This window comes from Limanda limanda, chromosome 6, assembly GCF_963576545.1.
Source record: "Limanda limanda chromosome 6, fLimLim1.1, whole genome shotgun sequence".
Classification (NCBI taxonomy): Eukaryota; Metazoa; Chordata; class Actinopteri; order Pleuronectiformes; family Pleuronectidae; genus Limanda; species Limanda limanda.
Genome location: NC_083641.1, coordinates 27,311,530 through 27,338,359, shown reverse-complemented (window position 1 = coordinate 27,338,359; position 26,830 = coordinate 27,311,530). Strand labels below are relative to the sequence as shown.

At 44.0% G+C, this 26,830-nt stretch overlaps 1 protein-coding gene across 1 annotated transcript in view; it reads right to left on the bottom strand.

The window, feature by feature from the left end:
* The window catches only part of LOC133003018 (calcium-binding protein 8-like), a 51,494-nt gene extending 35,965 nt beyond the window's left edge, over positions 1 to 15,529 (bottom strand). Inside the window, exons 1-3 of the mRNA XM_061072604.1 lie at positions 15,494 to 15,529; positions 14,643 to 14,839; positions 5,853 to 5,974 (exon numbers count right to left, since the gene is read on the bottom strand). Coding sequence (XP_060928587.1) covers positions 5,853 to 5,974; positions 14,643 to 14,839; positions 15,494 to 15,529 — 355 coding nt within the window. The remainder of the gene's footprint in view (positions 1 to 5,852; positions 5,975 to 14,642; positions 14,840 to 15,493) is intronic.
* Positions 15,530 to 26,830: the final 11,301 nt, after the last annotated feature.

Sequence of the window (26,830 nt, the reverse complement as noted above, 5' to 3'; positions counted from 1 at the left end):
TCATTTTTAATCCGACCAACAGTAAAGGAGATATTTAAAAATGTTTCATAAAATATGACAAAAAAAGCAGCAAAACCTTAAAAAAAAATTGTCATAAATTTCATTCATGACACAGCGAAAGTCAAAGAATAATCCTGATCTTTGACGAGTGAACAGTGAATGGAAACAACTGCCTCACTGTGTTTGGTTCTACGTCATTTACCCTTAAAATCACAAGTTAACTCAATGTGAGGCCATTAAAAGCCCAAAATAAAACGTCCCATTACCTTAATTAGAATTGTGGATTTCTTTTGGTTTGAAAGATAATGTTAGTACATAAGTCAAGTAGATATATAACATATTATTGAAGAATCTGAAGAATGATTGAGCACCTTGTCTGTTGCATGTGTGAATCTGAACCTGTCAGTAAACGTCCACTACCTCAGTCTACTCCATATGAGTCTGTACAGTGGGTGAAGCTGTGGATGTAGAATATGTTAGAGTGATAAAAACCTCATAAAGATCGGTCCATGTCCTGCTGATCCTAATGTGGAAATAATTTAAACCCTGCTTAACGGGGTCACAGCAAAGTGTGGTTAACATTTGATTTGCATAAAACGGAGCGAGAACTCGTTTCCCTGAATGCTCGGATGGAACCGAAGGTCACGACCTCAGGCAGCTCTTTAAATCTTCATCACAGTTATTAATAAGCCGACGGGTTTTCAAACGCTTTCAACTCTGATCTCTACAAACACATCAGCGCATGTGAATGTGAAGAAGCTGTGGACGAGAGACGAGATATTAAAGTCCTCTGGTTTCTGTTTCTAGTTTGATCAGGTGTGAGCAGCTGTGGTCGGCTGCAGGTGAACAGAGGAGAGAACAAGAGGAGGAACATACTGACAGCGTTCATATGCAGATGGTGTTTGGGCAAAAGGTCGTCTGGACATTAAACTCCTACAACTGTCTGTCTTGTGTGATAAACGTTCCACTCGTGCAAACAGAAGACGCCTGACAAAGTAATTATTATTATAATAGTTACACAGGACACAGAGGGGACAGATTGATCTTTTGCTCAAAATACACAGTCAGTCAGCGTTTATATCGGTTATTAATATGTAATGTTAGTTCTGTTCATAGAAACTTCTTCCTCCACTGAAAACATTATAACATGAGCGGGGACGTTTTTTTGAAACTTCATATTTGAGACACGAGAGTAACAAACGTGACTCGTTACTTTCAGACCGTTTACTCGCTTGTTGGGACGGCGTGAACAGAGATTTTCATGAATCGATTTTGTCACAGCGATTCAATTCTGTTTTCATTTGCTACTGGATTAAAATAAGTACAAAATGGTCTTCATGGTTATTTTGCAAGATTTCATACTTTGCATTCATGATTCTCTTCCTCCACTCGAAAACATTCTGGATTTCCATGTACTCCTTTGTTTTTAGAGGAGTCCTGGATGCACTACGGTGGAAGGGGTTGGAGGCAACTACCACTACATCACATAGAGGAAGGGGACACTAGCCCTTCACGTGCAAAACGAAGGTGTAGGACCAAGTGGGGGGGCTGAGGGGTATATTGGGACAGGGTGTTGGTCTTGGCCTGGATATCGGCTCTAGCACTAAATTATTGGCCGTTGCCCCCAGAGGATAATTCATCATCAGAGATTGAGATTCAGCTTTCTCCATCTGCAATGTGGCACAAACAGCTCAGTGTGTATTTTGGGGTTCAGGATGTAATGGAGAGAATAACAGTGAATCTTTACACCTGTATCCGTCCTTGCATTGGGATTGGAGCCGAGCTTCTCTCCTGTTCTCTCCTCTGTCTTCTACCTGGTCCTGCATCGCTCTGTGACTCAATTTGCATAGATTTGTTAATGAATAAGACAAAAAAACTTTTGCTCGCACATTAATAATGAAGCTGCAGGAAAAGAACAAATTGCTTCCAGAGGGCAGAGAGGACGGAGGGCGTGTGTCTGTGTGCAGAGCAGCTTCACGTGGCATTAAGCATGTCACACGTTCAGATGAACAAACGGTAGCCGTGACGATAGAGACACGAGCAGCAGCATCATTAGAGATCTGGTTCACTGCTCACAGAGCGACTGGAGTGTTAATGAAGACGCACTAGATTAACTCCCATTTGCATTTGGGTGAAAAAGCTCAAAGGACGAGCTCCTGGTTCCGGCTTCTGACCAGATCCCAGATCAGAGACTGGGCTCTGAACAAAGCAGCTCGGCAGGAGAAGAGTTCACACACACACACACACACACACTCACACACACAGACACACACTAACAAACGCTGATGAAACGTCTCTGAGATCGATGGAACATCTTGTGGATTCTGTTTGAATTAATCCTTCCGAACCAACATCATCCATGAGAAATCTAAAGCTCCTGGATCGACACGTTTAACTTTCATTGCAGCCGAGGAGGAAAAAACTTGTGTTTTAACTCATTCAAAGAATCTTCCTTGACTTTCACTTCTCAAAAAGCAGAGGAGGGAAGTAGTGAAGTACAAATACTTAGTTACTGTCCTTAAGTGACACACAAAGCGTTTTCCAGTACAATTTTACCATTCACACATTCACACACCTATGTGCAACTCTGTCTGTATCACACATGATAGAACAGGGACACTGGGATCGAACAGCCAACCCTTTGTTTAGTGGACGACCCGCTTTACCTCCTGAGCCGCAGCCCTTTCAACACAAATATCTACACTTTCTAATCCTTACATTTACAAAACAATTTGTATTATCCATGGGGGAGCGCTGCCTTCGCCACCTCTAGTCAGATTTCAATCTAAATGGACGATAACAGAGAGAAGACGATTCCTCGTTGTGTATCTATCGGAGCAGATCACACACAACGGACGTGATCAAGACCAAACACACAAGAGAGGGAGACTCAGCCGTGATGAAGAGGAGCAACATCATCATCACTTATAACGCTAAAACATTCCCAATCCCTGGAAACAACAACACAACTGTGTGTTCTTCTGCTTGAGTAAAGGAGGTGTGCTCTGTTTCCACCTCTGCAGAATGAGCACACAGATCCTGGCTCCTGTCTTCAGATGGACTCTCACGTCACAAAGTGTCTTTTCTCTGAGCAGGTGCATAAAAACAATCTGCCTCCTCAGAGCGACTGACTCACGCTGTCTCATCCCAAAGCATCATCCACACACTGAGACCGAGGTGAGAGCAGGCGTCATGAATCCCTGAAGACACCCGCTGCTTCTCCTCAGAGATACAGACACAAAGAGAAAGAGCTGAGTGATGTCACAGCGCCGCCCATGTGACAGCTCGGCCTCGGCCGCCGCCGCCAGCTTTTTAATGATCCAGACAAATACAGTGAATTGCCTGTTTGGATTCTGGTGAAGCAGAAGTGTTGAATGTGCAGAGCGAGTGGCGTGCAGCGGCGAGGAGGCGGGAGACGCAGCTAATGATGACGGCAGGAAGGTAAACGCCGCCCCCCCCCCCTGTGGCGTCTGATGAAAAACACACAGCTCCAGATTGACTGTTTCATATCTATTATCACAAATGTATTCAACACGTAACTGCTTCACCTGAGAGGAAGTCTGCTTTCTAGCTCCTGTATTTATAGATTAAATCTTTACATGTGCTGTGAGTAAACATATCATATGTTGTTATTGTCAGAATAAGAGTAATTTATGTACTAATCTGACTGGATGGACGAGGACATGAGAACCAGTAAAGTACGAGCACCAGTGCAGTCAAAGCTCCAAGTTATTGGTTTGCTGATGTTGGTATCTGTGTTTATTCTTTAACTTATATTTTACTGTTTATATTTTAAGTTAAAACTCAGGTTATTGTCTTATTTCGAGGTCTATGTATTTGTATTTCCCTTTTTTCTGTTATTACCTTGGTTGTTAGTTATTCAGAAGGATTTCGCAAAAATACTCAACTGATTTTTATGAAACTCATTAAATGTTGGTGCAGATCTGGTTTAGGGCCGGATCCAGGAAGTGTTTTTTCACTTAGCGAGATTGGGGGTTTGCTTTAGTGGACGTATGAACTCATCAGATCATCCTTCTACTCAATATTAAAGTCCATGGTTCATTTTAAATATCAAGCCTAAATGACATCTGAGGAATAATTGTCATCAGCTGATACATCAGTTTTATCAGTATTTAGCTCTAAAACAGGTATATTTAAGTATTTTGTCACTTAAACAGAAGTGAATGGTTAAAATGGAGTTTCATTGTTAAGATTTTGGCCAATTTACAATACTGAGAGAAAACCTGCATCTATACTAAAATGATATAAAGACACGAGAACATGGATCTTAGAGGATTTATGGAAAAGGCTCCCGGAAGAAACTAATAACTACAAACTGCCTTTTCTACTGCAGATCATTTGACAGGTCGCAGCAGGAAAAAGCAAAAGGTATAAATAATAAAATGAACAATGGCTGAATTCCATTTAGCTGCTGTCTCATGGTCGTGTCTGATACTTGAATGGAACAAAGCTGTTCCTCCTGTAGAAGAAACCTCTGCAGTTTGTTTCTCAGTGTTTACTCGACCTCACCCTCGAACCACCAAACTATTTATTATTCACCAAACAACACGCACTCGTGAAACAGGAATGAGAAAAGCACCCTCTGCTAATATCTCCATGCATATTAAAACTCCCCCCCGACAGAGCGTATGCAGCCAATTTCCCAGGCGGCAGCTTAATGTTGCATCACTGGATTCATATTTTTGGCGTTTGTTCGGGAGGCGGCTGACTGCTGCCGCCGGTTATCGATCAGGTTTGTGTTGTAGCGGCTCCGGTGATTACTCTCTGACAGACTCCAGAACAAAAAGGGTTGACGACCTCAGCCGGGAGTCGGAGGGAGGAGCCTGCAGGGCGACCCGGCTCCAGGTGAGATCAGATCCGTGGAGAATAATGCATCACTGGATCAGGAGGAGGCTGCTGGTGGCGTTTGTCTGACTGAGGCGAATTCAGAATCTGCTCTTCAAAGCAAAACCAGCTACAGGCCCTCAGACACATCACAGGAATATCAGACAAAGCAACACTTTCATTTACAGCCTCATGTGTTTAACATGTCCAGCTCGGTCTGAGATTTCCCTCCTGTGTCTGTGTGACTGGGCCTTCGTGCTGTTAGATGTGATTGAAGTGGCTCCGAGTCCAGCTCTCGAATCAAGACTGACCGACGTTGAAGAGCCCGTTCAGCTCTTCACTCGCTTGTAATTATCATGTTCAGCAAGTTGAAGAGTGAAGCTGAACTGTGGATCAGTTGAAACGACTCTGACGTAAATAAAAAAACCAGAGTTTATCTCCAATATTCAGCAGGAATCTTTTAAAACGTGAAGAATTCTGAACAGGGTTTGGTGGCGTCGCTACAGCCGAGGATCATGGGTAAAATCCGATGTCCTCAACTGAATAAATCCCCCTGTGTGGCTGCAGAGGGCGCTCTCACTCATTCAAAGCAACATGATGCTGCTTTAATGTTTCCTCGAAGCAAAGCTCCGTTTAGGTTCACAGCTCTGGAGACAAGCTCCCAGCCAAACAGAGTTGTTCTTCATGCAGCAGCTGCCACCGTCTGCAATGAGCTGAGAAACATTTGTATTCGGCTACATATTCCAGGAGAAAGAATCCGAGTCTGTTTCCGCTGTGGAGCGAACGTTAATGTGAGCCTGAACACAAATCACCTGAAAACGGATCAAAACAGATTAAAGGTGCTTTGGCTGTTGATCAGAACAAAGAGCACATGTTGGATAAATAACTGATTCAAGTAAAAACATAAAACAAAATGTCACCTGCTCTTCTTCATAGTAGTAAAACGCTGGCAGTGGTGATAGAGGTGGAAAAGCAGGAAGCGTATGTGTGTAACTGTGGAGTCTTACCATCGAGCTCCTCCACGGAGATGCTGGCCATCACGTCGCTGTCGCTGTCCGACAGCGAGCGGCTCAGGTAGTTCCCCTTGTAGAGCAGGCCGGCCGTCACGTGGTGGAACGGCATCTTCTCCCTGAGACGCAACAGGAGGAGAACTTTAGAGAGAGGTCTCACTCAGGGGGGTTTACGGTGCGATTAATACTGGACACGAGGACGAACAAGGAGGTGGTGAGAGAATGTAAAAGATGAATTTCTGGATCCAACAGTTTAGACGATTCTGTTTCAAAAGTCAATGGTTTCTTTATTGGGTCACATCCCTCTCTGACACAAAGCAAATTGGTTTGGTGGTTTTTGCAAAATTCTGCTAAAAACCAATTCACCATATACACACTAAATATCAGGTCCCTAAACATGTCAGATTTATTTATCAAAATTCATTAATTATTCTCAAAAGATTCCTGGATCTGAACCGTAATGTTTCAGGTTCTACGACCGACACACATTTAACGATTTTGTGTAATCCTGCAAACTAACAGACAAACTGATTCATTCATGTTAAACAAAGTGGAAAGAAATCCGAATGTTTATGAGGAAATATTCCAAAATCTAATAGGTTCATTCTTTGAGTTCACAAAATTCCATTAAATCAGCGCAGTCGATTTTAACAAACAAACAAACACACAACAAGCCAATGAAAAGCTCCACAAACTATTTATGTGTCTAATTAATGTGATCAGACATTCAAACGAGCCGAATCTTTCAAAGACGAATAAAAAGCAACATTAAATGTAAGAACCATAATCGGCTGCAGAAGCCAGTTTATGCATTTGTGATGTTTGGTGTGAAAACAAATCACTGAGCGAGCGGCGTAAACGAGATCTATAAACAAAGCAGAACTCATTCTCTAAATGGGAAGTCACACAGTGAGGGAGACTCGTATGAGAAGAAGTAAATGTAGGAAATGGGTGTGTGTGTGTGTGTGTGTGTGTGTGTGTGTGTTTGTGCAAATGTGAATCAATCAATTATTCAATAAATCGAAGCCCGCGGGCGCAGGAGGGAAATAAGAGCACATGCAGGACGACTCCTCTTTTCTAATTGGATTTCTTCTCGTCGAGGACGTTGAGGAAACAGAATTCAGAAACACAGAACTTGTGATCGCTGAGTTTGTGTCTTCATCTGCTGAACTTCACACGTTTCTGCAGAGTCAGATCCTAAAGTTTAAAAAAGCTTTTCTATCAGGAGGCAACTTGTGAGATTGAACAAAAGCATTTAAACATAAAGAGGCTCTTTGGAAAGACGGACGTGTGAGAAATCGTTTGCAGTCCTCTTATGAAACCACCTTTAAATTCACTACATCCAGATTGGTATTTGGATCTGCACCAAAAACACCAGCCACCTAAATATAGATCCAGGGCATTAAATTAAATTATAAATAAAATAAAATGATGTTAGAGTAATTGATAAAAAACATTTCTTTGGAAGTTTTGGAACCTGCGAGTCGTCTGCTGACTCAGACTGAAAACCGCTCCCTTGCATCTTTCTTGTCAGTTTAATAAGCGTTCACATCAAAATGTCCGAGCCTGCGCCCGGAGCTCTCACTTCCTGATTCATCAATTATTCAGTCATCTCTCTGCTGTCAGTACGAATATTACAAACGTCCTTCCTGTCGGCTCTTTTCCTGTCATCGTCACGAGGAAGGTTGTGTGTTCTCCACCGTATTACGCAGGTGTCCTTTTCAAGCAGGGACAGAATGGACACACACATACGTTTGTGCTTTAAGTCCATCGAGTGTGTTTTACATTCTCTACGTGTGACAGATGAGTTACAGCTTCTGTCTTGACTTTCATTGCTTTTTCAGAAAACCCATTAATCTCTTGTAATCTCATGTTTGATTTGACTGATGTTTGCTTCTTCAAACAGCGTCTGGACTCAGAGGTGAGGAGGAATAAAGCATTTCCATAAAACACGGAGGGTAAGTGAGAGAAAAGAAGCTGCTGCAGTCGGAGCATTGATGAATAAATTGATCAGCTGAGTAGAAGCTGCTTTGCTCTATTAATGAATTAATATCAAAACCCAACAATTTAAGGTGCTCGATCTATTCTTCTATTAAATGAAGCCCGAGGGTCAAAGTTTATCTTTTGGACGAACTTTCAAACTGACCTTTCTAGAATGGTTTTCATTTTATAATATACAATAGTTTTTATTTGTTACTTTTACGTCCTTGTTTTTCTTTCAGTTCTACCGGCCTCCTCCTCCTCAAGCATCTTTAGTCCCATTGATTTAAGTTACTCTCATTTATCTTAAAGAGGAGATTAGAGAATTAGAATCCTCATCGATGTTTAAAGTCCCTCGATGTGTTTGTCCGAACATCGAATCTTCTTTTATAACCTTTGGCAAACGAAACAGCCTCCGCATCCCTGAACATCCACAATTACAAGTCCTGACACGTTCTTTTCAGAGAAAACTAAAAGAGACGAGTCACAGGAAGCTCGACACATTTAAAGGTCCAAGATTTAGGTGAAAGGATTTAAATCGAATATTAAATAATCCTAGTGATGTTTTCACAAGGTTGTTGTTGTTTTTTTAACCCTAGACTGGGCCTTTATATTCAAATACTTTATATTTAAATACTTTATGTTTACATCGGGAGAGGATCCCCTCTACGGAGGCCGCCATGTTTTGTACAGAAGCCCAAACTGGACAAATTAAACCTTTTGAGTTTTTATGGCGACTGAAGGTTAGAGAGTTGGAACGTGTGAGATGAGATGATTTTATAGCAACATTGTACGACAGCATCTCAAGGACATCATGCTTATCATTGCAGGAGATGGGGAGTGAGATAATGTGCTGCAGCTTCATATTAACAAAGCTTTCTAGTTTCTCCTGGTGAGGAAATTATGAGTAAATACTTTTATTATGATGTTTTCTAAGGATTTCTCCTCACGGTTAAGATCTTAGTCATTAACAAATCCTTCTCACGTGAAAACCTCAGGAGAAGAAGAAAGTGGACGAGGACCTTTAAGAGGATTAAGAGTTTCTCCGGCAGAGGAGGAGAAGTCGTAATGAAGTGATGCAGCACTGAAGCAGAGATCCTCTGATTTATCAGGAGGCCGATAAGAATCTGTGGTTATGAGCCTCTCACAGCCACGTCTGTATCAGTGGGAATGTTTGATGCTGATAGGAAAACGTTTATGTTACTGAATGAACTGTAGAAAGGATTTGCTTCTCCGGCTCCTCTTTCAGTCTGTGGTATTTTTCAAGCTTCCTTCTCGATGTTCCCGTCACTCGGAATACTCATCAATCAGAATTGCCACCTTCTGCTGATCCAGTTGGTCAGAAACCAGCAGTTTGTCAATCTGGATCCGGAAGCCCCACAGGATCCAATCCCAAATGGAGGGTCCAGTCCCCTCAGGCAATGTTCCCGGACACTATACCGACTCCATGCCTGGATCTCCCACCCTGCTGTCAGGAGCTGGAAGGTCTCAGGTTGTCTCAGCCTGTATCTGGGGTCCGGCTGCTGTGGTAGACCCCGCTTCTGTGATTAGAGCCTCTGTTCAGCCTCTTCCAACCACTGGGATGATTTTTCTACTTTCTATTATCTCATCTTGTTATTCTCCCACTAACTTCTCTCCCCATGTCTTCCTCTCGGCCCGAGCTGTAACCCTGGGGTTGAATTTGACACCCGTCTACTAATTGAGTTCATAGTAGAACACGGCTCCTCGGCTGTTTGCTTGCTCCTTAGTGTATGGTGGATTAACATGATCGCTTAAATACTAAAAATAGCATAAACATGAGCAAATAAACAAGCATCGGGAATGAAAAGGTCACTTTGCTGCTTCTGAAGTCTTTTAGTAAACCGGCTGCTGGTGATCAGAGCCCGGGTGCTCGACCCGTCAGAGGAGGAGGAGAACAGAGCTGCATCAGGACACTGGAGGAGATTGATCCTGAGGAGCAGGACAGTAATCACTTAAATCAGGAGGTGATCACCGCTGCCGCCGAGACCACAACCACAACCCCCCCCACCCCCACCCCCCCCCTCATCAAACAGCCATCCCCTGCGGACTGACATGTATCAGCTGAAGAAAAAAAGAGCAGAGGATTATGGGATTTAATGCTCAGATTGACTGGCTGGTTAAAATGATCCATGGAGATAGAATCAGTTCCTCAGCGTTTTACTGAGCAGGCGGCTGAGACAAATTCTGAATCCACAAATCTTTACCAACAGGTACAGACATTGTTTTTCTTCTTACACGTCAAAATGTATCATTTGTTAGTCTATAAATTATTAAATGGTTAAATAAATAATCTCAGAGTCCAAATACACATAAAACACTTGTATGCTTTCGGAACAGATGTCAGAGGAAATCAGGTATCATTATATTCCCCAAAGAGGTGGAGGTGCCGGGGATCGAACCACCGACCTTCCTCAGTCAGTCATGTCTTTAAGGTCCATGTTTTCAAAACCCAATTTAACCTGCTTTGAAACCAAGAAAATAACGAATCCTCGATTACAGGCTACAACAGAGAATTAGGATCATGAATAAATATTTATTAAAAATAAACTACGAAACAAATTGTGATTTGTGAATATGGGCTATACAGATTAAATTTGATTGATTGATTGAAAAAATCATAATTTTACGAGAATATAGTTTTAATTGAGAGGAAATTTGTCTTAATATGAGAATAAAGTTTTAGTTTTAAGTTAATAAAGAAAAAGGCAGATTGATGCTGAATGAGGATCTTCTGATGTTCCTGCTCTAAAAATGACACGTAGACAAAAATTATGACTTTATTTTCATAAAATTACTTATTCTTGAAATCTATGATTGTATTCTCAGCCCATGAATGACCATACAAATATTGTTTTTACTCCTCTTTACCTTCAATAGAGTGAAATGTGTAGCGGCCTCACAACCGGGAGACGAGCAGCTGCTGAACTCAACAACAGTTTAACAACGTGTACGATCACACGTGAACGTGTTCAGATGAAACATGTCCGTGTTTTATGAGACAGTCACTCAGATTTTACACGACACTCGAGCCCATTAGCTGATGCTGTTTCCCAAATGGACTCACTGGGACTCGGCGTTTGGCTCAGGAACGAGTTTCTCAGACGAGACGCTGGAGTGTTGACGGCTGCACTCGCTCTGATTGGACACGTGAAGCTTTTACTCACTCTGACGTCTGAGGAGCTTTACTGGTAAAATCCAGATGCATTTCCAGGTCACGATGAAACCAGTATATTTGTTTCTTGGTGACTGGAAGGGAAGGTTAAGTCTGACGACTGAGGAACACGTGGCCACAGATAAAGGTCAGAAATCCTGAATGTCTGACAGGTAGTGGTTTGGTTTGTCTGGATGTTCAGAACTCAGGGAATTTACATTTGGTGCAGATCTGGAAAATGTTCAGTACTTATGACACATCTGCCAGCTTATAGGGGAAGTGCAACATATTTACATTTAGTGTTTACTGTCAAATGAACAATGACTCGCTGCTTTTTGGCTCTTAGATGTGAACATATTAGCAAATTGAAGATTTTATTTGGGATTGTATAGAAACTACTGATGCACATTTTCCCAGTATTGGCTACAACGAAGATTAATTAACTCTGCCAAGGAGGGAATGTTTCTGTGTTAAATGGGTCTTGTTGAAAACAATCAAAACATATTTAAGGGATATATATTTTTGAATCTGTGCAATTTGGTGCAGCCTGATTGAATTAAAGGCGACTCCACCGAGTGCAGATCTAGTTAGAGCAGCTCTACACCTCACAGATGCAGAAAACAAGAAAAAACGTTTGCTCACAGACTTTGAAACCTTTCAATTCTCCTGCATTTCCCTGCAAAGGACAACCTTCTCCGCCGGAGAGACGAGGACTTGTGAACAAGAGACAGTTCAAAGAAGAAAGTTCTGCTCACAAACAAGCAGCAGCATCGTTAACCTGAACAAAACGATCTGATTGGTCTGAACACTTTGACTGATCAGCCGCTCATCTCTCTCCTCTCTGATGGATCACGGTGATTAAAGCAGGAGAATGTAGCACGTGGGACGGCTGTTGCTTTAATGATGATGATCAGTCACAGGGAGGAAGAATCTTGAGAAGGTAAAAACCACCGGCAGCATAAATTCAAAGTCTATTTCCGCTCCTCCTCAATAAAACCACTTCGCGGCAGCCCGATGCTACACAAACTATTACTGCATCATTATCGAGCTTTAAAGTCTTCACAGTGTTGTTAAGACCGGGTCACAGCCGAGCTGAACCCAATTACAGCTGAGACATAAATAAACCTCCACTCAACGTGTGTGCACGAGAGACACTGTACACGTGGTGACACTTCAAGGATCAGACAAAGATGACTAATCAAACACTTTGACCCTGAAGGAAGGAGCAGGAAGACGCCATGTTGACATTAAAACGCTGAAAAGAACTGGACATCGGTGACGCACCTGAACGCAACACGTGGAGGTGATCAGGGAACTGTGAGTGGAACAGGAATCAACCCGGAACCAGAATGAGCACAAAGCTCAACATCAGTTATCATAATATAACGGATTGTTTTCATCAAAATGAATAAGTCTGGATTCACGTTGTCCTCAGAGTTGTGACGTTGTTGTGTGGACAAACTCACACAAAATGTGTTGAGTTTGTATGTTTAAGGCGTTTTAAACCACACAGACACCTCTTTTCAATGTTGACATAATAACAGAGCAAAGAAAAAAGGATCATATAGATATTATATATATCATATAAACATATAAAGTGTTGTTGGCTGCTTGTGAAAGACGGACAAACTGCTTTACCAGTGACAGGTCACATTTGACTTATTCAAATTCAAAGCTTCTATTTAGAACTGATTGTAAAATTATGTTAATTGTTTTATAAGTGATGATAGCAACTCATGTACAAATATTTTCGACAACTTTCAGAGTCGATTTGAGGCGAAGATCACAAGAATGTTTTTGAGTCGGGATCTAATATTTAGGACGATTCTGAAACCACATGACGCACAATTCCCTCCAAGTTTCGTGGAAATCAAACAGAACCAACAGACAATGAAACGTACAGGGATGAAAACTAACTAACTTGTAATAAAAATGCCAAAGAAAGGAAAATACTGGGGAACTGCACATCAATAGTGTCTGTAATCCAAAATAAAATACTCACATTGCTTATCGTCCACATTTGAGAACCATAAATCAGCAAGTCATTGTTGTTTTGTTTGATTTCTGTTGAATAAGTTATTGATCATTTAAATTCAAATATCTTGCTGTGGCAGCTGTTGTGTTTCTCTATAAAACGTTGCTATAAAATGATGAGATGCATTGAGATCGTTATAAAAGTTAATTGGATTAAAATACCCTGGAAATGTTTTTTGTCCTGAGATTCTGTAAATTCTTCAGAAAAAGAAAATATCCGAGACCAATTCTCCAAATGTTTACACAAATAACTTGTTAGGAAAGAATAATAATTCCTCATCCAACATTTCCACCAATTCTATTCCAACCTTGGAGTCAGCTGATCGTCTCTGAGCTGAAACTTTGTGATATGAAAACATGTCAGTCAGACCTTCGAGTTCAAACCTCTGTGTTTTTAATGAGCAAGTTCCAAACCTCTTGTCCTTTCTACGAAGAAATAAGGACCGGCACAGAAACACCAAAACACCAAAACACTCAGAACACGGAGCCAGCCCTCGGCTCGGAGTCCTTCCTCTTTGAAGAGAGCTCGATGAAAAGAGCTCAGATTCATTCAAAGCTTTCTGCAGGACAAGGAGCCAGATGGCGATTTCTCACATCAGACCCTGCAGCTCAACGGCCAATAGCAACAGGCCGAGAGGGGGGGTGTGCACAAACAGAACATTGTGTACCGGGCGACGACAGAATCTCAAATATACACCAGGAAAAATAAAGTTATCAGCAGACCACAGGCACGTTGCCTCTCTGATCCTCATCATCCTCGTCACAGAGACCAGGAGACTTTGTCGCCTTTGATCTGCTCACATTAGAAAGTTAATTAAAAAGTTTCCACTCAAACCCAAAGATGCAGCAGCAGCAACTTTTCACCGGTTTTCTCCAGAACGACCAGAGAGAAAACTCAACAACAGGGAGAAGGTGACAAACACACACACACACGTGAGGGAAGGACAGCTTCCTGTTGGGATCTGTGAACTTTCCATCAGAGCCGAGGAGACGTGTTCTGATCACAGCTCGGTTGTGTCACCGATCTCACGCCACTGATGAGTCTGTGCACGTGTCATCCTCGTGCAGAATGCAGCAGCAAACACACAAATAAGCAAATATGCTAAAAAACCAGAGCAGGTGATCATGGAGATGCGTTGATGACCAGCGGCTGCTCGTCTGTCTGTGACTAACGAGCTGAGATCATCACCGAGCTTCAGCGAGACACAAGCCTGAGGCGCCTGTCGCTGCAACTAAAGGTGAAACGTGTCTCCCAGTCCCAGGCGCTGGGACGTGCTGGGACACACACCAGTACTGGGACACACACCAGTGCTGGGACACACACCAGTGCTGGGACACACACCAGTACTGGGACACACACCAGTGCTGGGACACACACCAGTACTGGGACACACACCAGTGCTGGGACACACACCAGTGCTGGGACACACACCAGTACTGGGACACACACCAGTACTGGGACACACACCAGCCAGGTGCAAAGGTGATTCATTATCAACACATCACTGCTGACCAGGAGTCACACGTCCACCAAGCTGTCCCTCAGGAGTGTCCCCTGTCCTCCCTGCAGCTACACACCCCCCTCTCCGGCTGGCTCTTACCCACACTGCTGGCCGGGGGGGTACTGGGCAGGATACTGCTGGTCGGGGGGGTACTGGGCAGGATACTGCAGCACCACAGGCTCCCTCAGCGGACTCTCCATCACGGCGTCCGACCCGTCCCTCAGGCACGGGTTCCCCGGTAAGTCTCCGTTCACCTCCGAGTGCGTCCCCGGTGGCGGCGGCGGGGGGGCGGCGGCGGGCTCAGTGACCTCCTCCTCACACACACACACCTCCATCAGACGCCCGGACGCAGCCTCCAGCAGCAGACGGTCCTCCACGGGTTGGACTGGTCCCACAGCAGCAGCATCGGTTCCCACAGATCCCCCGGTTCAGATCTGAGCAGCGAGGAGCAGCAGGTACGACGGCTCCTCTCTCGCTCGCCCTCCTCGGCTCCTCACTCACTCCCTCTCTCTCTCTCGCTCTCTCTCTCTCTAGCTCTCTCTCTCCCCTCCTTCGCCGGCTCACTCGCTCTCCAGTGCAAACATTCCTCCACATGGGGAGACAGAGTGGAAGGCTCATTAGTGAGTCCCAGTGACAGACTCAGCCTGCAGCCGCGCTCGCTCACTGCACAGGGAGGAGGAGAGAGGGAGAGAGAGGGGGGGGGACAAGGAGGGATGGGAGGAGAGAGGCAGAGGAGACAGGAGGAGAGAGAGAGAGAGAGAGAGAGAGAGAGAGAGAGAGAGAGAGAGAGACGGGGTGTGGACAGACAGTCCTGCCAAAAGCAAAGGACATGGGCGAAAGGAAGAGGCAAGACTGACAGATGAGGTGAAAGAAGAAGAGGAGAGTCACACACAACACGCACACACACACACACACAGAGACACACACAACACACACACCTTATCTCTCACCATAACCAGGAGCTCAGAGATGATGTGAAGCCTCATTAGGACGGAGCTTTGTCCCCATGAGGTCAATAATCAATCAATCATATTTATTTGTGTCTCATGGGGTTAAACAGCAGGAGACCTGGTCCTGACAAGATCAGTGTTTATAGAGGAGGTGACAAACACACACAGACAGACACACACACACACAGACACACACACACACACACACACACACACACAGACACACACACACAAACACACACACACACAGTAGTGTCTCCTGAACACATGTCTTCACCTTCAAACTTTATCATTTATGAAATGGGGATTTGTTTATTGTCCCCATAAAGAGGACACGTCCCCATAATGTGAACGTGTCAAACAGATTCAGGTCCCGACAACAAACCAGGACCACACACACACAGGTCCCTTTGACCTCCATCATTGTGGACAACCTAAAGACCGCACTCCTTACATCAACATGACAGTCCATAGCAACCATGCTACAGACTCAACCAACAAACACAACTAGCTTCTTAACCAACCTCAACCAGGATGAATAGAAAAGATGTTTAGCGTCATTAGGACTGGATTCTGGTCCCCATGAGGTCCACTGGTACCCATGAGGTCCACTGGTCCCCATGAGGTCTACTGGTCCCCATGAGGTTCACTGGTCCCCATGAGGTCTACTGGTCCCCATGAGGTCCACTGGTCCCCATGAGGTCCACTGGTCCCCATGAGGTCTACAGGTCCCCATGAGGTCTACTGGTCCCAATGAGGTCTACTGGTCCCCATGAGGTCCACTGGTCCCCATGAGGTCCCCATGAGGTCCACTGGTCCCCATGAGGTCCCCATGAGGTCCACTGGTCCCCATGAGGTCCACTGGTCCCCATGAGGTCTACTGGTCCCCATGAGTTCTACTGGTCCCCATGAGGTCCACTGGTCCCCATGAGGTCTACTGGTCCCCATGAGGTCCACTTGTCCCCATGAGGTCTACTGGTCCCCATGAGGTCCACTGGTCCCCATGAGGTCCCCATGAGGTCTACTGGTCCCCATGACCAGTCCCCATGAGGTCTACTGGTCCCCATGAGGTCCACTGGTCCCCATGAGGTCCACTGGTCCCCATGAGGTCTACTGGTCCCCATGAGGTCCACTGGTCCCCATGAGGTTCACTGGTCCCCATGAGTTCCACTGGTCCCATGAGGTCTACTGGTCCCCATGAGGTCCACTGGTCCCCATGAGGTCCACTGGTCCCCATGAGGTCCACTGGTCCCCATGAGGTCCAATGGTCCCCATGAGGTCCACTGGTCCACATGAGGTCCACTGGTCAGTGTGTATACTGGTCCCCATGATGAAGAGGTGACAACAATGGAGTCCACACACACGCACACACATTTTGTGTATTGTAGAGATCTCGCAGGCAACAACACAACGTGCGCCACCATGTGGAGCTCCAGTTGGATGCAGCGTAACTTGTGGGATGGATGGTGATGGATGAGGGGGGGGCGCTCTGCTGAACTCCCCCCCAACACGCACCCGCACGCACAAGCCCGTGAACTGCATGTCATCGGTGTGAAAGGATCTGGATCAACCATCATCATCATCATCATCATCATCACCAAGATGCAAACTGTTTTCTTATGATTTACTGGCGTCGTTTTAAATTGAGTTCACATAATTATATCTGTTACGTCATGATTAAAATTCTGGATGATTAACATTTAACATCTTAAAAAGGTCACGAGTCAATTATTAATTTTAAAACTTTAATTTTTTTTTTTTTTTATCAAAAACCTCATTACGCAAGAAGGAAAAGGAAAAAATGAATGAATATGTCTTTACACACTCAAAGTTCACCATCAGCTCATATTAGAATTATCATCATTATTATTATTAATATTATTAGTGACACTGATCCAACAGGTGTCTGACAGAAGAAGGAACCTAACAGCTCGAGGTTCTTTATCTTCTGTTTCCTGGAACTCACCTCCGAGGCTGCGACCACGTGATCACTCAGATCTGAGAACCGATCCCAGAAGAAACCAGTATCCAGTAGATCCGGTCTCTAGAAACCAGTAGATCAAGTCTCCAGACGCCGGGGGTTCGAATCCCTCCACCAGCCCCTCGTGGATCGATCCGCTTCCTCTGATGTGTTACTGATGAGTTATTCCTTTCATCCGGGATTCAGAGCAGCTGTTTATTCCCACGGTCATAATAATTATAACAATAATAACAATTTAAAAAAAAGGAGATGTCACTTTTCACCAAACTCTCATCAATTCTTCTCCTGCTCGGATCCGGGAGGAGAATTAAATCTCAGAGAAGATTTCACTGCTCAGCTGCGACGACTCAAAATCCATGCACGACAACACACACACACACACACACATGGAATAACACACAGGCGCGCTCACACGTGTGGGTTGTGGATCGATGAGAGGAGCGCGCTGATTGGCTGATTCTCAAACTTGTTCGTCTTTGATCTGTTTTCGTTTTGTCGTTTCTATCCGGAGAGAATCGGAGAGTTCAATTCATCACTGGTTTCATTTCCATCCTCTGACAGAAAGATAACTAATGTAGGTGAAGGATAATTAGATCAGATGAGGATTTCCGGACATAACCTTCAAAGTAAAGTTCTCACTGGCCACCACCATCATTTGTATTATTCCAGTTATTATTATTATTTGACCTAATATTCGAGAAAAGGCTCGTTTATAAATGTTTAGTTTGATTTATTCGCTCTTCAGTCTCAGACAGTTTTGTTTTATGATTTTATTTCCACTGTTAAATCCTCCAGTTCCCGAAGTTCTTGATTTATTTTCCTGAACTTCACAAAAACAATGACTTTTATTTTACCCATGGCTTCACTTTGCAACAAATTGGATTGTGGGACAAGAACAGAAGAGGAAAGAAAGAAAGAAAGAAAGAAAGAAAGAAAGAAAGAAAGAAAGAAAGAAAGAAAGAAAGAAAGAAAGAAAGAAAGTCATATTGTTTTGAATATTTATTTGTGTTTGCTGTATTTTCTTATTTACAAATTCAACGTCTTATGATTTCAAACGTGGTTCTGTCACATATATAAATAAATGAATGAAAGAATGAATAAATAATAATACCCTAGTTCACATAAAAGACATGAAAACATATAATTAACAGTTGAAATAATAATAATCTGACTACTGAATAATCAAAATAAGTTAAGGTTTACGCTGAATATAAATTAAGTTATGAACAAAACAAGTCAAACATAACTTAATAAAAGAAGAACATACGTCGGGAGAAGTTTTTTCTCAGCAGCATTTCACTGACTGTTTATTTTAATCTCCTGCTTCACTGAAAAACACTTAAATTCTTCTCAACCTGCCAAAGTGTTGAAAATCTAAACGTCCTGTAAATAATCTCAGAGCTCATGTGACGCTTCATTTCTCCCTCTGCACCCCCACTCTCTTCCTCTGTCCCACTTCCTGTCAGTGTAATCAAAACCAATGTCTTTGTCTCACAGCGTATTGTAACTTTACCTCAGGTCTCAATCTGAATTCAGGGTAATGTGCCCACGGAGACCGGAGAGGAAACGTTTTCTTTCACAGTTTGGACAGTTACTTTCTCACACTTTAAGGCTTTTAGCAGGTTTTCACTCGGTGGGAATTCATGTGAGTCAGCAGGAAGGAGAAGGAACCTTTGGGTAATTTTATCGTCTCTGTGAGGAGGTGAAGAAATGTGGATTTACTGGAGACGTATTCAAAAAACCATTCGATTAGATGTGGAGTCTGTATCGGGCACAATATCTAAACCCTGGCTCGTCTGCTGTGTGGTGGAGATATCTTGAACCTTCCTCCAGTTCTTATTTATTTGACAGATTCTGCAGCAGATCGGCACAAACACGTGGTGGATATGAGAGAGAGCACGAAAACCAGGCAACACAACGCTCTGCCAAGTGAAAGAGAATCAAACTACATCAGAAAAACAGATCTAAACCATAAGCAGACACGCTGGACTCACACTTAATGTCGACTCGCCGTCCAATGCATCAGACTGAAACACTCCAATAACATGCGATACAGAATTAAACCCAGTAGAGAATTATAAAGACACAATAATAAAGTGACTACATTAGATTCTGAGCTGTAAAGCCTGACGTGCACAGATGAATGAAACAGACAAGAAGAGAGAAATAAACACGTGAGTTTTGATGTTGTAACATATCTTGGATCTCACTCTGAGTGACAGTGATTGACACCTGACTCACTCACACCTGTTACTTACAAGCAGATTGATTCGGTTCTGTGTTATTATGAGTGCATATATACATACAAATATACAAACACATTTACATAAGGATATAAATAATTCAGGTTGGAGCAAACTGTGTCTTTATAAGGTTTGATGGTTTAAATGTTTCATTATTGAGATCTTGTGTTTAAATTTGACCAGCGACTGTACAGTAGATATTAATTATATAACACACACACACCCGAATGTGCTGGATTTTTTTCCTACTGCTTCTTTGCTTGTAAAAGACAAATGTTTCGACATGTTCAATTCTGAAAATCAGAAACTAGAAGCTCCTGTTGCTGTTTGAACGTCTCTGAACGTGAGTGAACCACCGGTTGAAACCTGATTACGCTCAGTGTGTTAATGGCTGTAATGGTTCCCAGGGGAGTGAGATCAAAAGGCACAAGAGCCCAGTTGGTTAATGAGACACCACCGGAGAGAAGAGCTGAAGAGAGAACTGCACACGAGAGAAGCTGATAAATAAATTACTCACTGAGCCAGAGAGGGAACTTTGAAATAAACTGCTGTCTTTGCAGTTTTATCAGTTTTTGGGGGTTTGTCGAGTGGCTCACACAGGGAACACTGTGAGCCATTCTCCTTTAGTACACACACACACACACACACACACACACACACACACACACACACACACACACACACACACACACACACACACACACACACACCATGTATCACATATCCAATCTGTGCTCAGTTCCTTCACCAGTTCAGCCTCGGAAAGCTTGTCGCCATGAGGTGTGTGTATGTGCATGTGTGAGTGTGACTGCCTACTGTTTGTGTGTGTGTGTGTGTGTGTGTGTGTGTGTGTGTGTGTGTGTGTTCTCTAAGCAGTGAGTCACAGTGTCTCTGTTCCTGCTGTGGCTTCATCTCACTTTCTCAAAGAGGAATCTAATGAGTCAATAAGTCGGTTCTGGATTCGCTGCAGTGAAATTACAGGAGCTGCTGAACATCATGTTGTAGGAGACGGAGACAGGAATCTACAGAGTGTTAACAGGACAGATACACTGGAGGAATATTCATTTAAATATAATGAAGTCAAGGCAAAGTGAAAGAATCTATAATGATTATTTATTCGCCTTAGTTCACAACATAACGTGATTCTTCTCCAGGGACGGAAATTATACAGAAATATGAGCTCAAATTAGATTTCAAATCAGTTCAAGGTGATTGGAAATTTAAACTACAATAATTAACCAATTCAAAGCAAAAGACAAAATACATTATGTTAGAATAGAATAGAAAATATCTCTATTCTCCACCAAGGTTGACATTTGTCTTCAGCCACCAAAAAGAACAACAACATAAAACAAGCCAGCGGAGCGTGAAGGATCTTGATGGCGCTTGGGATGAGAGACTTCTTAAATACACTTCCACTTACAGACGGACTCTATAGCGCCTCCTGGAGCTCAAAGGCTCAAACTGGCTGTAGAGACGATGGCAGGTGTCTGCCAGGATCCTCCTCTCTCTCTTCCTCGACCATTGAGCAAACATCTTCAGGGGTTTGCCAACTGATCCTCTCGACACCGACACATACATCGGTGGATTTTCATTCTTAAAACATTGGTTGTGAATATAAAACTCAGTTAATTAAGAAGAACTAAGACTAAAGCTGTTATCGTGTATTGTGCAAAATGCTACCACACACACACACACTCTCACACACACACACAGACACACACAGTGTTTCACACTTGTGAGCAGTTGCCTCCTCCCACAGTCCAGTGAGTTTGTGAATGAGTTTGAACGTTTTGCTGCAACGAGGCAATAAAAGCTAATGTGCACATTTGAATAATAACATCTAGACCATTTACAGAAGTATGTTTTATGGACAGAGGTAAATATATTAACCCGAAGAGCCCTTGCAGTGCAGGTCAGTTGTGACTGAGGGACACAGGGAAATGAGTTTATATCCTGCTGATTTTAATCTCGTTACCGACAGAAGGAACCAAAATAAAACTGAGCCGAAAAACAAGACGACAAACTGTCAGGGATCAGCTGTGCAGCCGGAGACGTTCAGGACCAAAGAGGACAAACGTCTCCTGTTTCCACCACTTCATCATCCAGTCAGACTTAATATCTTTAAACTACATGTGAATCAGAAGAATCAGAAGGAGAGGCTCAACATTTTAGGGCCAAAAGGTTTTCTGGTTTCTAGTTTGAGCAGCTCTGGCGACAGGTAAACGTCCGGAAGCAGAGAAAAAGAGGATCAGCATCGGCTATTTAACTAATCCGCTTTAATATGTAGACAGCTGTGAATAGAGATGAGCAAAACTTTCATCTGGACCGAAACTCCTTCAGAAAGCATCACTGTTTGTGTTTTGTGTGGAGAAACAGTTGACTCATGCGATGGAAGAAACTAGTCGGACTCCGAAGAACAGACGATAGCCATCAGACTCTGAGATTGAATTTAAGTTCCTGTGGATCGATTTAGTGACGTTTGGTAGAAATATATCTGGTTTATTGTGCAAAAGACAAGAAGTCTTGGAATTTTTTCAAAAAAATGAAAGAAAATCTTGCTGCAGTCCTCTTATCCTTCTCACAAGATCTGTGCGTTTATGTTTCTGTCGGCTGACCTTCATACCAGTGGTGTTTCCTTTTCCTCTTCAAGCTGCAGGAGCTCGGACTGAGTTTGTGAGAAAATGTCATCGACCTGATCTCTGTTCTACAACACTCGTGATCCAGGCTGAAGTATTTCACATGTTTGTTGTATCACACTGGATCTGCTGTCTCCATCAGGAGGCTGAGCTGCTCACGCTGACATTTCCTTTCCTTTCATCACACCTGCTGAGCGACGCTCACGATGCTGCTCCGACATCGGCTCCGTCTCCTTCCTGCCGAGCTCACTGCCCACCGACCTGCAAGTCGTTTCTCCCACAACAACCCAACGACCCGAGTTCTGGGACTGGTCACGTGTCTAACAACGTGTCCACGTGCACAGACGAGAGCTGCTCACATGAAAACTCTCAGGATCCCTCACATCACAGCATGTTCTTCTGTGGTTTGAGACTGAATCTACTCTGCAGCACGTTGAAGGAAAACCAAAGAAAACAGATGACGAGCATCTCAAGGAGAAACTTCATCTCAGCAGAGACGGAGATGCAGGTTCACGTGCACGATGAAGATTAAAGACTCGTCAGATTCATTATAAAAACACTCTGCTCCTGCTCGAGTGAAATTAATGTTGTTAGACGGACAAACGAGTGCAGAGGAATAAATGGTTTGTGTTTTCAGAGTTGCACGGTGGTGAAAGGCATTATGAAGCAAACGTACTAATCAGAGCAGCATCAGTTTCTTTCATGGCACAATAAATCAACTGAATATCTGTGTTTCCTTCTCCCGGCTCAGCTCTGGACCACGTGAAGGATCTTCTCCTGTTTTGTGTTCCTTCCTTCTTCCGTCTTTTTCCCCCCTTTGATCTGTTTTAAGCTCTGAACGCTGCTTTTACCCAGTTTGAATAAAAGCCTCTGGGCTGCTGCCAATCTGCAGAGTGAAGCCAACACGGAGCTCAGCGTGTTCCAGGGAGAGGTTAGCGAGTGATCAGGTGATTCCCACGTGTCTCTCATCAGCCTTCCATCTGTAGCATCACGTGCACAAGCGTGTACACGGCAGGAACTGTAATGTGTTGCGTAACAGTTGGACTCTTAATGCGATAAGGCATTTGCAGTTTTGCATGTACTGCATTAAATTATGTAGTTATTTAAAAGAATGATGTGATGTTGGTATTTATATCTCTGTCCCACTGACTGGTCTGTTATGATGGCACATTCTGTTATTTTATGGAAAAGATCGGAGGTTTCTGATTCGCCTCCGGTGTGAAATCCATCTATTCAATCACATGTCGTAGACTGAGCCAAACAAGCAGCAGGGAAAACAAAAGGTAAATAAGACTCAGCCAAAACCTACGGGACTTTCTACGGCTGGTGCTGGGTGGTAGTTCACCGGGGAGGAGATCCTGGAGCGGACACACAACCCACAGGAGGGACTTCATATCCCATGTGTCCTGGGTGGGATCCCCAGGAGGAGCTGGAGAACTGGGCTACAGTTTGCAGGTTATGAAACACGGCTGGACGTCTTCATGCGTGTTCTCATTACAGCTGAGGTTGTGCAGCCGTGAACATTTTTTTGCTCCACTTGACAAGAGCAGCAGGAAAAAGACTCATCGATAGTGTAAAATCACTGTATATCCACATCTGCAGCAGACACAGAGAATCTACTTCTTCTGATTCAGTCCATCACACAGATGTTCTCTCTCCTGTAGCTCTGGTTCAGTCTCCATCTTGACTCTACTCTGTTCTGCTGCTGAAGAGGGAAATAATGATGAATATGGACTGAACCAATATCCCGACTGCCCTTTGGAGAAGTGTGCATGTGCCCAGGGACGTGCTGGAGCCGCTGCAGGTTGGATTCAAGCTTCAAACTGATCGAATTATAACTTGACCAAGTTTGTCCCTGAAGTTCAGGTGTGTTTCTTTTTTATTTTCCTGCGACTGAACAACACAAGGAAACAGCTTTGATCGCTGGTATGTGGTATCGCCGTGGTTCAGCTCCTGGTTGGACCCGGCTCTTCGCCCGCTGACCTGATGCAGCTTCATTTATCAATCACATCTCATCCCAGCTTTCATTGGGCTTTCGGTGATGAAACATCTTCCAAACACGAGACGTCCGATGCATCAGGATCAAGCTTGAACTTAAAAAAAAGAAACCAAGGGGCATTAGAACTTTGTGAGCAGCTCTGTTGCTAGGAAACAGCGGTAAGGTCAGGACCGACTGGTGACGCCATCACGGAAACTCTCTGTAGGCCAGAGCGTCTCGTTTGTATACAAAGTGTGAGTGTGTTTGTGTGTGTGAGTGTGTGTGTGTGTGTGTGTGTGAGAGAGAGAGAGAGAAACAGAAGCTGACAGATAAATCACCTGTTGATCTTGTAACTTTTTAATTTGCGTATAAAATATAAAACAGTGAGGAGAAGCTGCAGAGGTTCATGAAGTCCTTAAACTTGAACGTGATCTTTTAATGCTGCTCGATGGATCGGAACCTTCGTGGTGAAGCGTTCAGTCGCCGAGCGGTGAAACAGACCATGTGACAGCTGAGCCTCAGGGAGAGAAGGAACCATCCAGGATCCACAGCAGGCAATCAGCACACACCTCCTCTAATCGCAGAGCGCCACACATGCGTTGCAGCGCTCATCATTGAGACAGATTTTATATGATTCATCACGCTGCCGTGTGATTTGCCACCAGTCAGTTGTCAGGCGTAGAATCTGTTTCGCCATTAGAATGCAAATCCCCCTTCGAGAGGAAGGCATCAGCTTCCCGGGCGACGCCGTGGCGAAGCGGCCGTTTGGTTAATTGAGTCGCTCTGTTTAAAGAGCGGATTAGCACGGGGGGGGCTAATCAGGGTCGCCGCCCACAAACACCGGCTCAGACAGAGACAGGAAACTATGAACCATCCTGGGGACAAGTGTTGGCTCCGAGCTGGGGATCGTTCTTCAGCAGCACGGGATGATAAGTGACGGACGTGGTGAGGTCTCACAGGTCAGGAGGTCAAGAGGTTGGGCGGTCCGGAAGGTCAGAGGTCAGGAGGTCAGGTGTGTCAGTCATCACAGCTGAGCTCCACCGACGTGACGCACGGTCCAGAGGCGTAGATACAGCTGGAGCAGAAAATCACAACCTCACACCGGAACTTAGATGTGATTCTGTTCCACTACATCAACTTTACATCTACACACTGAGGTTCATGCATTCAAATACACTTCTAGAGGAGATGGAGCGTATAGCTGTTTAAGTTATATATTATAAACTGAAATACTGATCAAACTTTCTGGTTTGTGAAGATATCAGAGGACTTTTAGGTTCAAAACGTGGAAATGACTATGAACATCTGGGCTCACGGACACTTGGATGACATCACAGGATCAGAACGGAGGCAGGTTGTGTTGTTTTTCTGTGTTTTTTTAACATTTGAAGAAGTGGTCGCCATTTACAGTTTTTCATAATTGTAGTAATTATATTGGATTTGGCTGCAACACCTCTTTACTACTGAGACTCCAGAAGTGTTTTGTGGACTCAAACACTTCATCGACATAATGATGAGTAGATAACAAGCAATTCTTCACTTTTGGGTGAACTCTCCCTTTAACCTGATCAGCTCCATAGAGTGAATCACACAAACAAAACCACACAAACACACGTGCAGGTTTGATTCCTCACCGGCTCTTTGCTCACATTTCATGCTTGACCGTCACATCCATAAACTTATCATCTAGATATACAGAGTTTGTGTAACAGTAAAGAATCCACGTGTTTCCATGGAGTCGGGGAACAATGAAGCTGAATCAAGCATCTGCCAACGACCATGATCAGCCAGGAGGGGAGGTGAGTTACAGATGGACACAGACAGGACGGGCTGAGGGATGGTGGTCCTCTCAGCGACATCTGGCCCAAACACAAAAAACAAGCACACAACATGTACACGCAGAAGCTGAGGGGGAGAGGGGACGATCAGAAGCGTCTGTGCTCACTCACCCCTGAGGTGAACACTTTTTTTTATTTTCTCTGACAAACACAGAATCACACGTAACATCCAACACATTTATCATCCATCTGCAGGATCCATTATCACGTCCACACACCCTTGAGTTTTGGGCACATCACCATTAGGCAGGCGAGCAGCCACACACTCCGAGACACCACGGTTATAAATATGCTGATTAACCCTGAGTGGAAGCTGACGGCTCAGAGTGACACACACACACACACACACACACACACACACACACACACACACACACACACACACTTGGATGCATTGTGCACGTCATCAGCAGCTCAAAGCCTCTGGGACAAAAGCATGAAAAGCATGAGGCCACACAGAGATGTATTTCCCGAGCGTCTCCACGAGGGCAGTGACCCTCTAGGGGTTCAGCGGACGCCGGACCACCTGCTGATCTGATGACAGGTGAACAAGCTGACCCCCCCGCTCAGGAAACATCAACCTGTGAGAATATGAGGCTCACTTTTATTCTGAAGGCCTTCAGAGATGGATCCTGGACTCCCAACGGTTGACTGAAAA